At 37.0% G+C, this 17,345-nt stretch overlaps 1 protein-coding gene across 2 annotated transcripts in view; it reads right to left on the reverse strand.

The window, feature by feature from the left end:
* The window catches only part of ARHGAP42 (Rho GTPase activating protein 42), a 172,286-nt gene that overhangs the window by 104,368 nt on the left and 50,573 nt on the right, over positions 1-17,345 (reverse strand). For both annotated transcript variants that reach the window (XR_010371219.1, XM_064441323.1), the window contains exon 3: positions 10,739-10,800. Coding sequence is in view for 1 of the 2 variants with exons in the window: in XM_064441323.1 (XP_064297393.1) it covers positions 10,739-10,800 (62 nt within the window). In the remaining variant the exon portion in view is untranslated. The remainder of the gene's footprint in view (positions 1-10,738; positions 10,801-17,345) is intronic.

The following is a 17,345-nucleotide window of genomic DNA, read 5'->3' on the forward strand; positions in this document are numbered from 1 at the left end:
ACGCTCTTTTACTTCTTCCTCCTTCTTCTGTTGTTGCGATGCTGAAACAAGTCGGTGGCAACGTGGTTTAAAACCAGTAAAATATTGTGTTTGTTTTGCTTTTAGCCAGGTCAGTTTTCTGAAATGGGTACATAATAAACTGGCGCTGCTGGTAAAAAAAAAAATGTCAATCTGTTTCAGTCTCAGTTCGAAGTAAAAGCACCTGCTTGAAGAGAGGCATTTAAGAAAGTTGGTCAAAGTAACAATAATTTGAGCTTCTACAGACATTTGAGAAGAACAAAACACCAATCTAAGTGTTCTGCAAACCTTAAGACAACATCCTAATGAGAACACTTCAAATAAAACATCTTTGTAACACAGGTATAGCCCCATGCAGATTACACTGGTTCCCCAAGGGAGAACATCAAGCCACCCTGACTTTAAAAAACATAATTTACTTCCTTTCCTGTGAAAAGGTGAGGGATTTTTTGGTGGTGCTTGTTTTCAATAAAGACATCTTTGCTTCTACATACCCTTTGGTACACAAAGTGCTTGTGTTATCTATTTTAACTCACATTTCCCAGAACACTGAATAAGAACAAGAAATATAGGGGTTTCAAATTATTCCAGAGATTAGACTAAATCAGGAAAAATTCAAAAACATATTGTTTTTAGGAATGAAGTACCTTTTCTCATACTACTGGGGAGAATTGCAGATAAATTCAGACTCCATTAAAAAAAATGCAGTGATAGATAGTCAGATAATGGCATGTTCTGATGTTATTACAGGCTAGTAATGGGTACAGTATGTACCCTCTGCTACAAGCAATTCCATTCCCTCCCTCTGCAATCACAAAATAGATGCATAAAACGTTACGCCTGTAAGGTTGGCTGATCCATCAGAACTCAGGTTCCTTTAAAACACTGATTTAGAAGTGCACACATCTTTCTCTTTTCTCTGTCAACAGTCATCTGAGATGACACTCGATTAGTGACTGTATTGAAAGCCAAAGCATCTACAAGGTGAAATAGCAACTACCTGCATTTCTGTGAAGTCGAAAATGTCATTAAAATGAACTCATTCCAGCCACTCTACTCAGTGAATGCCTCTCAAAACACTTTGGGAAGTTGCTGTCCTGTAATGCAAGATCACATGTACTGAAACACAAGGGACATGAAATGAGTATATGAAATTCAGAGAAAATTAGATTTATAAAATGAGAAGTAGCAAGTGGTTTTGCAACTAACCCTTCATTTTTTACTTTTACTGAAGGGAGAATTTCATTTGTCTGTCTCTTGATAATAGTCTTCAAAACTGGGAACAACAAGCAATATCATTTTGTAAATGTCCTCTCCCAACTGAAATATGCTGCAAAGTAAATCAGAAATTTTGCCATGAGTTACTGTTTTACTGACTGGTTTTCAATAATCACTTCCTATTCTTATTGCACTCGCTGCTGATTAGTCAATTAAGAACTGTAAAGAAGATTATGAAGGCACCAAGGCAGCTTTACCAAGGGACATGGTAAAAATCATGGGACTGTGTACAGCAAGCTGTTAAATCTTTTAATAAACTGCTTCATTGACCAAAGATTAAAGACTCCCTGTAATCACTTTATATTGTAATAAGGAGCAGTCATCCTAGCACTTTCCTAGTCAGATACTACCCATAGAGAGGTAAATGCAGACATTAGCACCCCGAATATAGAAAGCAGGAGAAACTGCAACAGTTAACTGAATCAATTACATTAATCTACAGCGTAATACTCCTGCAACACACATTGTATTTTAAAAATAAATGAATTTTCTTCATTTTCATTCTCTGCAGAAAACTGAAGAGCAAATACTGTAAGGACACTAATTATCAAAGCCTTCTTACTAATGCTTTGTATGCAGTTTGTATAAGATGTTATAGGTACGTGAATATTAAAAAGTACTGTAAACAAGGACCAGAGCTAGTGAAGCCCCTTATCTCCACTCCCCTTTCCTCTTGAACAATCATCCTTGGTCCTACTCAGAGTCTCCTGGGCCCATCAAGACAGAGAAGTGGTCCCAGTTTGACGCCAGCCACCACAAACCAGCAGAGATCTATGTGACAGATCTACTCTTCCACACCTCGACAAGAAGGGTTTACCACAAGACAATAGCTATGTCAGAATTCAACTCTATGACAACTATCTTTGAAAACAGCAAAGACTGTCTCTAAAAATAGTCAGACTGCTTTCTTCCTCAACTCATAGGTTCACAAGGCAACAGAATTACCTAGGACCAAGCTGAGCAGGATAGGGTGCAAAAGGCTTTGCATACGTGGATGTTCATGTTAATAGGAAACAATTCACATTTTCAAAGAAAAAAGAGAAGAGAAAGCTGCTAAGAAACACAGTGCAAATCATGAACAGTAGGTTGTCTGTTGACTTCATTATCACAAAACTCTGAGCAAATTATGTATTAATGGCATTACTATGTCATAGCAAAATGATTCCAGAAGTACTTTTTGCAAAGTTAAAGAAAACAGGGACCTATATTTTCAATCCCAGATTTCAACACGTGGTCAGTAACATGGGTGTGAGGGGGACTAGTTGCAACTAGTTTCTAGTAAGATCAGTTTGATCTTTTAAATATTATCGTAATCAAATGTCTCAGGATTACTTCAGTTTTTTCTTCATTTCCACAACTATAATGGAGCAAATTATTTTAAAGAATGAAAATTATTAGAGAAATTACAACTACTCTTTAAACAAATTAGCAGTGTACCAAGTGTAAAACTGAAAATTAATATTCCATATGCTTTCATAGACAATATTACTTGAGAAAATTATGGAAGCTGACACTCATCTGGAAGAGCCATCTAACGCTCTGTACTAAGAGCACCCATAACTTTATCTCCAAATTATCTGGCCTAGTATGTGTTCTGGGGAAACTTCAGAAATGTCTATGCATACATACAAATACTAGAAGTTAAACTACACTAATGATAATAGAACATGAGCTGTTTATTACTGTGGTGGTGTTTGTTTTTTAAATTGAGCACAAATACTAAGAAAAATTGACTGAATACATGTATTTTTGTACTTGAGTGGTGCAGAGAAAGACAGCAAACAGGATTCCTTCCAGCCCAAGACACAGCAAGGGGGAAAACTGCATTGCGAGTGCTCCCTCAACAAGAGCACACCAAAGGATCATGTTGCAGATCTGCTCTCTAGGAAGCCTGCATTAGAGAAACATGGCTATTATTTCTTGATTTCATTTTTCGTTTATAGCGGTCACAGATAACATCTGTAGGCAAGTGAAGGCATAGTTCAAATATCTTTTTGACAGCAATTATATCAAAGAAATTACTATTTTTTTGATAGTAATTCTGGCCCAGAAAGTCATCATTTTACTTGTGTGCACTGAACTGAGGGGAAGGAGCTGATGGGAAGTCAGGGCCAAAGGGATTATTTTTCCAGCTGGATCACTTCTCCAATTATGTTCACTACAGAGTCACACAAACACTTGTACCAACACAACAGGGAAGACTGGACATTTTCTTAAATGGTCCAAGAAATACTCTACAAATATGCAATTAAAATGAATACAAAAACATTCCTCTAGGTGTTGCTGAACTCTACTGCAGTTACCTCCCAATTTTTGCATTGACAGTAGTTCGGACACAAAGCTGACTCAGATTTGGGGCAGAAAGCTGGTTCTGAAAACCATTCATTATTTAAAATTGTCTGTAGCACAGTTTCTCCAACCATTTGAGAGCTAAAACACAGCAGAAAACCATACACTGCTACTGTCTACATCCCCTCTCTTCTGTAATAATTTCCAAGTCTAACAGGCAAAAGCCTCCACAAAACAGTATTACATATTTTAAAAATGAGAATTCACATTATATTATGTATGGTAATGGCAAACCATTTTTCCCCAGAAAAGACAAATGAAAAACATAATCAAAAATTATTCTAGAAAGTAAAATAAATTTAATAAATTAGCATCTTCCACAAAAAATATGAAGATTCACCCAAATTAACCATCTAGAAGTAAAAATTCACATGCGTCCCGAAGAGAAACATATGCACGCAGTCAGTAAATTACTTTTCAAGCATCTACTTAAGGTTGACAATATCTGAAAAGTTACCATTTCTCTCCACAGACTCCATAATGTGAGTCTAGACTGGAAAAACATAGATGACTACAGTGCACATGCAACCCTAGGTTAGGCAAGTTTCACCTGTATAGACAAAACTTAACTCTTCTCAGTTTGGGATCTGAGACAAATTCCAGAAGGAAGAAAAGGAAGCAGGAAGATAGTGAGGCTGAAGATACCAAGTTCTTTCAGGTTCTCCAACACTGGGAAGTATCCATGGCAATTTACAGTAAAAACAGATGAAGCAGCAACCACCAACCTCTGCACTCTGAGGCATGGCTGTCCTTCAGTGTTGCAGATTTGGTTGTGTTCTAGCAAAGCAACTACCCTTTTGAGTTCTTAGAAGTACATTTCCCCAGAGCAGTCCTTTAGATCCCACATCCCTTGCCTAGAAAGCAACAGAGGACTAGCACATAATCTGCTGATGCATTGCCCTACTCTGCAGACCTTTCCTGTCCGCTTTGAGGCATGAAAAAATATATGCTGGTGGTGACATAGAGATTTAGCACTGATACCTCTACCCTGCATACAGAATAAATTCCCTAGTGACATACTCAATAACAGGACAACAAAGGATAAGGTGTTTTTTCTTTTGTCTTTTTCACTCATTTCTCATAGCATCTGCAAATGGCTCAGATCAGGAAGTGGAGCAAAAGAGCCTCTTATAAAAGGCAAAGAGGGAACTGGGTAGCTAGCAGGGTTATAGTAACAGAAATGTTTAATTATATTTGAAGCAAGGCTTGAAATGTCTCTTTGGTTAGTTCTTAAGTAGTAAGACTGACAACTGTATTAGCAAGGAAAAAGAAGAAAAAGGAAAAATCTTCTTTCAAGGGCTAAAGTGTTAACCTGTTGCTGAGGGCTAGTAGGTTTTTATGTCACTGCAATTAATAAACCCCAGATCTCCAAATAACATTGATCTAATTTACTTGAACTAAAGCTACTCAAAGTCCTCCTTGTAGACAGCCTCTTCTCATCCTGAGCTTCCACATACCTAGCCTTCCCTTGTCTGCCTCTGTATCTTGCATATAGCAAGTATTCTAAATGGGGGTTCACCAAAAGGGTAATGAAGGCATGGGATTTGTGTTCAATAATTTTCCCAATGACTTCTAAAACCATTCAAAATAGTATTTTCCTATCTTGCAGAATCCCATTTACCAAAAAGAGAGATTTATCCTGCAATTAATATCCAATATGTAGCCTCTTATACCTGGGGTAAGATGAATAAAAGAGGAAGAAAAATAAATAAATGTAAAAGGAGTTGTTAATAACAAAATAATTCCATGCTGATTTACTGTTCTTTGTTCAATAGGAAGCTCAGTTACTTAGGAAATGGGTATTTACAAATTACTAGTCTGATGCACACATTCAAGAAAGTCTTTTCAAAGAAGTAAGGTTAAAGACACAGTACATTCTACCTTAATTGCTCAATGGGATATGTACAGGCCATTTTAAGTGTAAGTTAAAAAAACAAACCCCCAAACCCCAGCAAAAAATGGGGAGCAACACAAACAAACAAAAAAGCCTAAACAGAAAACCAGTCCTAACTGTAAAGAGAAGAAGCCCTCTTATTTGTGGTGGTGTTCCTCCATTTGCAGCAATATGCCTTCAGACCTTGCAGGCAGTTTCCTGCCAAAGAGATTAATTTAAATGCCAAAATTGGTATGAGAGATGACGAGCACTGAAAGCAGTTACCAAGTATATCAAAACACCATCATACACTATTTATTGTCATTTTAAGAGAGAGCCCATGTGAACCAAAATGCCAGGTGTATGCTCTGCAGTATCAGGGTGTTAGTGTATGTGATCTTATGATTTCTCTCCTTTATGAACTGAGTAATAAGCAGCACCTGTGGATAGAAGACTGCTTAGTCTTCTGATGGAATCTGTAATCCATTTCACATTATAGGGAAAAGGTTAATTCTACTCAACAACATGCTGTGTCCTTCAGTATCTGGTTTTATGTACCATTCCATGGATAGCTGTTTTTAATAGTTCATTTATTTTTCTTCAAGGGCAGCTTTTGAATCTGAGTATTTTGATGCCTTCCTTGGAAGCAGATAGCATTGGACCCCTTGTGTGAAGGCAAATACAGAACCACAATGAGAACATCCAGTTAATACAAAAAAAGTCCACAACAATGAGATACTCTGTGAAGCATGAAGGTTATGAGATACAAAGAGAGAGATGTTAGAAAGAAAAATATCCATTGAGCATAGTACACAACTATAAATACTTCAGGGGATACTACAAAAATTCTGAAATGTAATATTGGTCAGGAATTCAAAGTAATCATACACATCTCACTGATTCACGATGCCAGAGAGAAAAGCTCTGGGACCATTCACCACTTGCCAGCAACCCATAAAAACTTGGGTAAATAGCAAGGAATGTAACAGTTGAGGCCTATTTCAGTTTGGGATTTAGTAAACTTTCAGAAATAATCAGGAAGTTACATTCAAGATAACATAACACTCAAGAACACATCCAGTGCTTCAAACTGATAGGGGATCTCAAGGAAGAGGAAATCAGTAGCACAAACCAATTCATCTATTCATGTGTGAACACAGCATAATCCTATGAAAAGGACTTGATACTTTGTATCATTCCCAGTACATTTCTGTTTGTTATAAAGTTTACTAACAATATCAAGTGAACAGGAAACATAGATAATGTATAAATCTCTAAAATAAAAAAGGCATATCACTTATTTAACAGAAACAATGTAAATTCAGCAAGAGCGGAAGGAAATTATTCTAAGTCCCCTTGATATAGATCCAAATATTCACATGAAATTATATTACAGCATCTCCATTGTTCCCTAATAATCACTGCGAAATAGAGGTCATTTTTTTAAGTTCCCTCGTGGCTGGTTGCTGAAGTCATTGGAAAGGCAGTGGGGATAAATCTGACTTTTTATCCTATTGGTACACTACTTATGAAAACCAAAGTCAGAGCTTTTGTGTTGGGGATTTTTTAAAGCACCATTTACCAACAGCACCATTAATAGAACACCACCATGAAATGACATATATCAAACATAAGGCAGTGTATCATTAAAAAAGTTTCTCAGGAGTTACTTTATCCTTTGCTTTTTAAGGGGGAATGTTTGGTGCATGACCTCTGGTTTTTCTAAGACTTTTTAGCATCATGAAATAAAAGACAAAGGTAAAAGAAACTGACTTAGAATAATCACCATATTACTACTGCTGCCAATAATAATGGCTGCAAAGCTTTACACAATAGAATATTTATGTGATGCACGGTGTTATTTAACCTTATACTTGAGTTCTTTTCCCAGTAATACTGTTCATAATATCTTGTTTCATTAGCTGCTTCTAAAGGAAACAAAAATGAGTTCCTTTTGGTTCCTCTTGCAAGAAGGACAGAAGACTCGCTAAGCACTTCTCAAACTATTTCCTTGACCATTGGAAACACTTGATTTATACACTCAGTGGGCAGGCACTCCAACACACCTTTGTGCTCACCAAAACAAAAAAACCTTTTACTTCTGAAGAATTTAATAGACATCAAATGAGAAAAATTGGTGCTATGAATATATACTTTCCACATTCAAATCTGATTCATGCACTCATATGCATCCTCAATAATATAAAATTTAAGTCAAGGAAACAAGATCATTAGTTGGGAAGTAAAATTAACATCTGTCATTCCATATTCCCTGTACATCCAGCACACTTAAAGAATTAAAAGGAAACGGTCATGGGTATGATGAAGTGTATCTGTAAATAGTCTCAACACTGACTAGCTGCTTTTCTCCAAGCCTTCTACAAAAGGTCAAAAAGAACAAGTCTGGTTTTTTATTTAACTTTTACCAGTTTCCCTTTTCAGGCAGAAGTAAAGGAAATCAAATTCTTGAAGACTTGCATGCCCTGTCTCAAGCTTTCCAGTCACCTGAGAACTTTTTCTAAAATCATCACTAATCTGCAAATTGGCTGGCTTGAGGTGCTTCTAGCAGAGGAAATCAAAGTGTATGCATAATGCTTGATACTTCCTCAGAAATAAGCAAAAAATGTTTTGATGGTTTCACAGCTAACTCACAAGTTTGTCAAGCAGAAAACTTTTTATCACTTGCGATCTGCTCAGCATCTACCATGGCACATGATCCTCACAGGGACCTCTGGATTCTGAGATGGCATGTATAAAGGTGCAGTAAGACAACTGGAGAATATAAAACAAGCATCTTTGACAAAGGTGATACTTTCTGTATTGCTCTTTTCTTTTGTTTTTAAGCTTCTATGCCCTTACAGCAAAGCCGTATTCCATAACATACAATACATTCATTCTAGTATGAAAAGCTGCAAATTAATGGGTTTCAGGGGGAAAATGTCAGGAGAGCCTGTGTTTTGCCTCTATAACCAGACACAATCTTAAGTCAGTACACTGCATCACAGCAGGATCTCCGATTTGGATGACTATATGAAGTTAGTACAGCAACAGTGCTTTGGCTACTTGTACAGAGCATTTAGCATCTCTATCATGTAAATGATATCACAGCACAGCACTGGACATAAAAAAAGATGCCCAAACACTCTTTTTTTCATTTATAAAATGTATCCTTAAAAAACAGCATGGGCATAGTAACTATGCAGAGATCTAGGTGGGATTGGTTTATCCTATATGTTTTTTGTCAAGCCTCAGGTTCTCATTTTTGCATTTGGCTCTACCAGGAACAAACATTTTGGGAAGTCTAATCCCAATAATAATTAAATTACGCCAACAGGCAGATCAAAGTTTCTAAGAACAGAGAAATTCTAAGTTTGCTGAATTTTCTTATTCAAATATCACTGTGCTGTCGATGCCCTCAGCATGAGCATTCAGTTTGAAGAACACACAGTATCGGACTACTATAAACTCGGCAAAAAGCTGGATGCAAATGATTACCCATCAAGACCAGCTTCTCCACACATGAATACTATTTGCCACTTTGTTTACAATTATTCAATGATAACATTTTACTAAACTTATAGCCGTTTGTAAAATATTTTTCCATGAGACTGAAATCTCACCCAAGTCTTTGGCCCTGCATTGGGACCAATAGCTCAGCTATACAATCCATGCATTCCCACTGAAGGCATACTGAAATAGGAAAAGTATCTTTCTATCCCAATGGTCTTTTCTCACTTAATAAAATTAATGTTTTTCCCCCTTTTACTCTAACAGCCATCCTACAAGATATGAAGATATGAAGTAAAACATTACATGGAAAGATCAAAGTATAAACCACAGAGAGACTAGAAATTTCTAAAAGTGAAAAAGGTAGCAACTCCTCTGATGGAATTAAAAAAAAAACCAACCCCAAAAAAAGGTAAAATGAAGCAAAATTACATATTATGAAAGACTAACCAGTTTAAAAAATAAAACCTTCACCTAGTCATTGCTTTTCCTTTTTCTAATAGTTAGCTCACAATAATCTAACCTAAACTTGAAAGCTATTCATTTGAAACATTGTTTAACTAAGTAATAAGTGTCCTGGTAAATGTCTTTTAAGGTGGCAAGAAGTACTGAACAGTCACCTTCTCATTCTTCCATCTACCCAGGAAAATACACTTAGCATGCAGTAAAAAAATTGATAGGTTGAGGTGTTATTAACCATACAACTGTACCATATAAATGTTTATGATTTTGCCACTTTAAATTATTCATGTAAACAGAAATGGCAGGAGACCAATTCTGTGGTTATTTACTCCTAGGAATAAGAGAACTTTCTGTATTCCTCTTCCTGGATTAATAAATTTCTTTCAATCTGAGTCAGAAAATCCTTCTCCTCACCTCCCAAAGTACTCATAAGAGGAAGGAAAACAAGGTCAGACATAGTAATTGGATGGACTTGAGCTAGTTAAACTTTCGCAATATTTAAAAATCCCCTTACTGAGGTTAATCCTTACCTCACTACTTTATTCATGATTGACTTCCAAGGAAGAGAAAAAAAAAAATAGTTTCATTGCCTATGTGGAATTTTTAAAAAAATACTTGTGCAAGGGTATACTTAAAACTTCTTTAACAAAACCACATCTGAATAGAAATCTGAATGAAAACTTACTGTAGATTCTTCAGTACGGAAACAAAGGGAGTAAGAATACCATAACAACGGACAAATCTGACGTATCTGATGTACTTTGTAAGAGTTTCTCAGAGGTGATTAATTTGGTTTCTCTTTTTACCACTTACTATATTCTTGGATTACTAGCATACATTCACTGGACAATACTCCAAAAGTATTCCATTAAACAAATACTGATACATATTTCTGCTATAATATCTTTGTTTACAGTTTATTTTATTGCTGTGCCTTATGATTAATAAGACAAGATGGGAGAAAGGAAAGGTACAGCAGCATTCAGAGGTTATTTTGGGGTGGGAAGTGGGGAGGGGGGAAATTGTGAGAAAAGTTTTCAGTCAAATACTTCTGCATTGATTTAACACTCCATCAAAAATTGCTGCAGTCTGTGCTAGCACATTTCTACCTGTGCAGAATCTAATGATTCTTCTGAAATTCTTAACATCTACTACACAAAAAAAATAGCATTTCAGGAGGAGTAGAAAAAAAGAAGTACTATTTTATGCAAAAAGAGACCCAGTGCAACATATTACTGCCAGCCGACTTACCAGTCGTCTTCTCTCCTCTTCAACAGCTATCAGGAGCCGAGCAAACTCTTTCAGTGACTGGGCTAAAGAGAAAACAAAGAAAAAGAATGTCCTGGTCAACATTACATTTTAAGACCAGATTATTCCATTATCTGGACTTAAGTTGTAGTGATAAGATACTGTTCATATATAGTACTTCACTGACATCAGTGGTCATTAAATGAAGCACAGACTGAAGTGAGCAGCAGGCCAAGAGCAGGTAAAAACCAAAGGAGAAGAACCTGAGTCTTAAGTGTCACATGCATTTAAAAAAATTTTTTTAAATGGAATATAGCAAACTGATTTTCCTGAAATGTGCAAAGATCAGTCTCAAAACACAGAATTCTACAGTCAGCCCCAAAATTTACTTTAGCACACAAGGAACAGAAAGAAACTGCAAAGAAAAATCTTGAATTTCTCCCATTGAAGTGCAGCAACAAATATTTGCAAGAACTATGAAACATACTCAGGTAAAAATGTGAAAGTCATCATTTTAGAAAAAATGCATTATTTATGCCAAATGTTTAGGTTTAGCAGCTCTTTGGCTTTGTTTTGCAAGGACAAGCTCTCAGCTGATGAGAACAGATGACTGATTAATAAGCAAGCTTTGAATTCTGTCACAACTGTGAGAGTCTGTGCTCAAAACTGCCTTCAAATGTAAGTCAAACAGCTATAGCAGATGTCAACAGAAACATAATAAAAGTATAACCCATAAAATAGGGCAAGAAATAGGAAAACATTCCAAAGACTCTTAAGGCTTTATTCTCATCTAAGCAAGTGGTGCAAATCTCTCTAGAAAAATCTCTTTCCATTTATATTACTTTCTCAAGGGCTCATGGGCTGTTCAGAATTCAGCATCACTGTTCCACAGACAAAAATGCCAGAGAAGAATCATGAGGAGAGCTAAGTAGCTCTTTTTACTTTCTTCTGACGCATCTAGTAATAACTGCTGCCAATGAGAGGATGCTAAATTTCATGGTTGAGAGATGTCATCTCAGAATGCAGATTCATAAATCCTACAACTTCTCACAACAAACTTGATGCAATCTAAATAATAAAGAGCAAAAAGAAAAAAAACAAGGAAGCGAAACTTGCAGAATTTCTCAAAAGAATAGGCTTCAAAAAGTCTTCACAGTTAACCAACATACACTGCTGAGGGTCTGTTAAAAGAACTCGTCCTCTCAGCTATTCTTCCATCTTCTTAAGTGTTTTTACAAAGTGTGTCACCCTCCAATAATACAGCTTCATCCCCTCTCAACTTCCCTGAAAGATTTAAGGAAATAAGGACATTTTCTAGAGGATCTGCTATGTTCCAGTATATTCTAGGAGGGAACCAGCATCTAGCTTGCCTTAACTTGTCAGCATTTGTGAATTGCTACTTAGTTTTTGGACCATACCCAAATAACTTTTATTCTTTGTGCCATCTGGACATTGCAGAGGTCACCCTTGAATTCTTCTTGCTCTTTTTAACTTTTACAGCTGAATTTACTTCACTCTTTGCTCCAATTTGTTCTGCAAGACTTTACATTGTCTATTTTTTGCAACTGTAATGCTATACCTGCATACCTTTACCTCTAAGTCATTCTTCGCTGACAAATCTTTTTTTCCCCATTATAACTCACGAGCAATTTGTTTAGTCCAAATACACCTGGTAAGTTAAATGTCCATTCAGTTAGGTCTCAAGCCTTTTCTTTTAGTATCTTTCCCTGAGAACACAAACACCAGAAAATTTTGTCACTTTTTAAGTAAAAGAAATTCTAGGCCTCCTGCGCAAACTTCTGATGTCCTTGACTGAGGCTTACCAGCTGAGCCTTTCAGTTACTGACTTCCAGTTACTTACTAGCTCAGCCTTTTTCAGTTACATCTTGAGATCAGGAACTTAAGTTCGCTAGCCACTGAATTAACTCACTCTCAGAGTCAGCTCATAACATCCCAACTGTCAAAACCAGGTAAAGAAATGGATGAACTGACTGCTTAAGTTACCTGATAAGAAATTTGTTGAGTGTTACATTGAAGAATATCTGTGCATCCGTTACAAAACACTAAAAACTAAATAAGCAATGAGCCAAATGCACATGGCATTTGTAAGAAACTATTTCTTATATTCACACTGATATCCCCCAAAACTGAACAAAGCATCAGTCCTGCCTGTAGAAAACAGGACAGAGCCAGTTCACCCCTTGCACATGCAGCAGAGTGATTCTTTACCCACCATTAAAAAATAATTAATCTTTTTAAACAAACTAGATAAACATATTGTTTGAATTTTATTACCTATTCAGGGAATTAGGATGCATTTCAGAAAAACAGCTGACATTCTAGAAAAGCCAGCAAGAGAAATTGTTTCCAGATTATTTCAGTGAAATAATTGGTCATTTTTAACCGCAAGATGATGTGTTATTGCAGTCACATGTTAAAGATCCATTCCTCCTCCTTTTTTTGCTTTTTTACTGTGGAGTCACTCAGAGTGACAGAACTATTTCAAAGAGAAATGATCATACCAAGCATTATATCTTTGTGAGGGCCGCAGATCCAGAACCTACTGAGATTTAAGTTTTCTCTACCCATATCAAGCCTTATGGTACTCTTCACTTAAGTTTCTGATCACATCATTAAAACCATCTTTAATACAACAAAGGCTCATGAAATCTTTTTTCTTCATCATCTGCAATGAGAAATTTAACACTTCACACCTTTCAGCAGCCAAGCACAAATACTGCCAGATCCCAGCCCCAAGGTATGGGCAGCACTTTATCTAAATCAAATAGAAAGGGTGGGGGACAGGCAGGTAAAAGCAATATTGTTCTGAAGAAAAAAATATCTTCTCTGGTCAGGCAATATTCAGAGTTTTGGGAGCAAAAAGATAGTAAAGGAAGAACAGCAGGAAACAGAAACTGGGCAGAAGGGTGACTGGAAACTGTGAGGAGTAAGACGAACAAAAAAACAGTAAGAGAAGCTTTTAATTCATCTTCCCAGTTTCAAGGCAGAACTAAATGAATGGTTTTTTAGTTTCCAAGTTGAAACTTTTAGGATTTAAATAAAACCAGGACAGAGAAAAATCAATAAAAATAAGTTCTATAAGCATGCAAATAAAGATTTTCCTAAATGTTTAACACTAATATAAAGGTACTAGTATGTTCCCTATACAGTCCCTCAGCTAAAGACTAAGAAACTGCCTCCTCTTCCCTGTTGCCTCACCTTTGGGGTAATTACAAAGGTTAAAATTTCACTAAGAGCACAGAACTTACAATATTGAGCAGCACTAAGACAAACCATTCCCCTGATTCACTGCAGAGATACCTTCTCATTAATACTGACTACACCTCCACTGTTTACTGCCCAACACCCATATCCATCCTTTTTGTGCTGGTCAATGCCCACGAAGCCATGGAGCATCCTTTCCCAGCTTAGAAGGTGCACAGAGAACAACAAATGCATGGTGTAACTCTGACTGTCATGAAGAACGCACACCCGGTAAGCAGACATTGCTCATCAACATGAGCATCTCTGTCTTCTGCCCTTGTAATGGCACCACATAACGTCAAAAAAAGGCTTTATCACCACCAGCTCTCCTACAATACCAATGAGCGTCACAGTACTTCTGACTCTTTCATGTTATTACACCCTTCTTCCCACACATCCCCCAGGGAGACTGACTTCATTAAAAGACAGGGTCTGTCCCCAGAGAACTTTATCTGTGGTGGAAGCCACAGTGGGAGGTGGTAAAGGGAAGGCAAGACAGCCCTCGCTCATCTCTCCCCAGCATACGCTTTTCCTTTCTTCCTCCCCTCTTTTCCCACAGCCCCGCTCTGGTTGCTGACTGGTGGTGGCTCTGCTTGGGACTGGGCTGGGCAGACATGCGGCGGGATGCACAGCACAGAGCTCTCGGCGGGGTGTCAGGCTCGCCCGCCCGGCTGCCGGACACCCCGCAGAGCTGGGCAGGGGCATTGTTCCCCTCCACAACTCGGCCTCCTCTCTGGATTTCAGCACGAACCCAAGGCACAGGGTACACGCACTGACCTCTGGATTCCCAGCTCTCAACAGGAGACATAAATATTTCCACAATAATAATCTGAGGCACTTTTGTGTAGTTAAAAACTAGAAGATTCAAAAATCAGAACCATTTGTTGTCGGATGTAGCCCACTGCTCTCTGTCAGGGAGCCTGGGAATTACAGGCAGGCCTCACAATTCTGTCTTACTAATGCTGCAACAATTTAGGGTTTTTTTCTTCCCTTCTTTTTCATCAGAATAGTCACAGAATAACTAAAGTGAACTTTGTAAATACGAAAGGGGGTGGGGGGAGGAAGAGTCAAGTATTTTCCAAGAGGAAATGTCAAGGGAATGTGTTGATAAGAAAAATTCTGAAAACATACCAATAATATAAGGTACAATATGTAACCTAACATATTAAATATGAAGGTGTTTAATTATTTTCAAAAAGCATTATTGTTATTGTTTAGTTAAAATGGCCCAAAGTGCTGCCTTAATAGTTTATTCTAAGTCATTAGGAGATACTAGCTTACAAAATCCAAATAGTTTTACAGCCTGCTTTTTATTTAAGGGCTATTCAAAGGACTTGTAAGATACACTTGTCATCACGATGGAAGTGATGCCTGTGAAAAGCAACACCCAACAAGTAAAAACCATTCTATATGTACCCGGCTGTATACTTGTGGTCTCATTCATCACAATTAAAACAGGTCACCAACTGTTTTCTCTGGAGTATTCCCAACCAAACAATAATATCCTGCAAAATTCCCCTTGTTCAGGAGAAATAGCTCCCATTACTTTATTAAAAAAAAAAAAAAAAACCACCAACCACCACACCACCAAAAAACACTCTTCATTTTTAAATGAAACATCTTTTAATTAAATTTGCTTCATAAGCAAGCAAACTAACAATACCAACAGCTTCAACCTTAACAGTGTAGATTAACATCATCCTTTTACCCAAAAGGTGCATGTGTTGCCTTTGGTTTTTTTATCCCTGTCATTTCAAACATACAGTACAGCTCCGCAAACAACATACTTGCACAATCAAAAGAGAATTGAAGCTTAGTGTAGGACTAAGTGAAGGAGAGAGAAATGAAAACGGATAAAAAATTATTTATCTGAATTTATAGAATACATTATTAAAAATATGCCTCATTAATGCTCTAGAATTTTGGTTTACTGCATTAAAATCAATGCAGTGGTTCATAGGAAAAAAGCATGTATTTAATAAACTTGATGAAGTTTTTGTTCTATACTTGTGTAGAGAATTATCACCTTAAAGCAGCATGCCTATGGACGTTATTGAGGCTACTCTATCAATAATTAGCTTCATACTAAAGAGTCCAGTGTTACACTGCACTACTAAATATTACATACAATAGATATGATGCCACCTATATTTAGTGAGAAAAGGAAAGCAACGTGTATGAAACCTAGAAGTAGTTTTATATGACCAACACCGATTTCAAAGACAAAGACACGTTTGGAAGGTAATGTTCAACCTGAAATAGAATGGAAAGTTACCATGGAAGACAGAATAAAAATAAATGTTCTTTTCTGTGAAATGGATTGTTGGTTTAACTTACACTTACACATGCAGTCTTAAACAATGCACATGCAATTTTTAGATACTCTGAAATACACTAAACAACATTTTATAATACTCTAAGCAGATATTAGCACTATCTTCAGATACATGAATGCCAGTATGGAAAAAAAATGTACATACAGAAATACGTCATTTGTTCTTACAACATCTTGTTGTAAAAGAGGCAAAAACTTACACACCTGGCAGAGATTTCCTTGTATCTTCCTGATCTGCCTGGGGAAATGCCAGGACTGTGCTGTACATTGCTCCTACCATACTTTGGCGGGAAGGTCAGTCAAGTACATCCTCCCTCCAGAACCAGTCATATCTAACACAGACATGCTACAGCAGGCTCTGAATTTATGTGTGAGCACAAACTTCAACTGAAGCCTCCAAGGGAGTTTTTCCCAGTAAGTAATACGTTACCAAATCAGAATTCAAGATGGACCCAAGACCCATAAGGAAACTTCCTAAGGATTATCACTGGTTTACTAGACTTCAGTGACAAAGCAGAATAAATCCATGAGTGCAGGGAAGGCTGGGAGAAGAGACTTTTTCCCCCCAGTTCTAAAATGAAAGTAAATATACTATTAAATAGTTACTAATTCACATATTTTCCAGAGCGTTTAATGACTAGTATTATTTGCAGCCACAAATGCTATTTCAGGCATTTTTCAAAAAACCACAACATCAAATAAAATTTCCATCCTTCTTTCTGTGGCTTTAAGCCATATTGAAGTGGGGGGGGGGGGGGGGGGGGGGGGGAAGTAGGACAAGAGGAGCAACAGATGGATTCCTGATCAGACAGAAAAATCACTAATTTCAGATTAACACTGACAGGCAACCACAAGTAGCTGGAATAAAGAGACAATAATTGGCTTTCTCAGTACTTTCTACTATCAAGAACTGTGGATATCATAAAAGCCACATAGGGTCTGTAGTGTATGTCTGAAGGTAACTAAACTGGGTTTCTCAAAATTTCACCACTTTGGCAAGTTTTCAACACA

The sequence above is a fragment of the Phalacrocorax carbo genome, chromosome 1, assembly GCF_963921805.1.
Source record: "Phalacrocorax carbo chromosome 1, bPhaCar2.1, whole genome shotgun sequence".
Classification (NCBI taxonomy): Eukaryota; Metazoa; Chordata; class Aves; order Suliformes; family Phalacrocoracidae; genus Phalacrocorax; species Phalacrocorax carbo.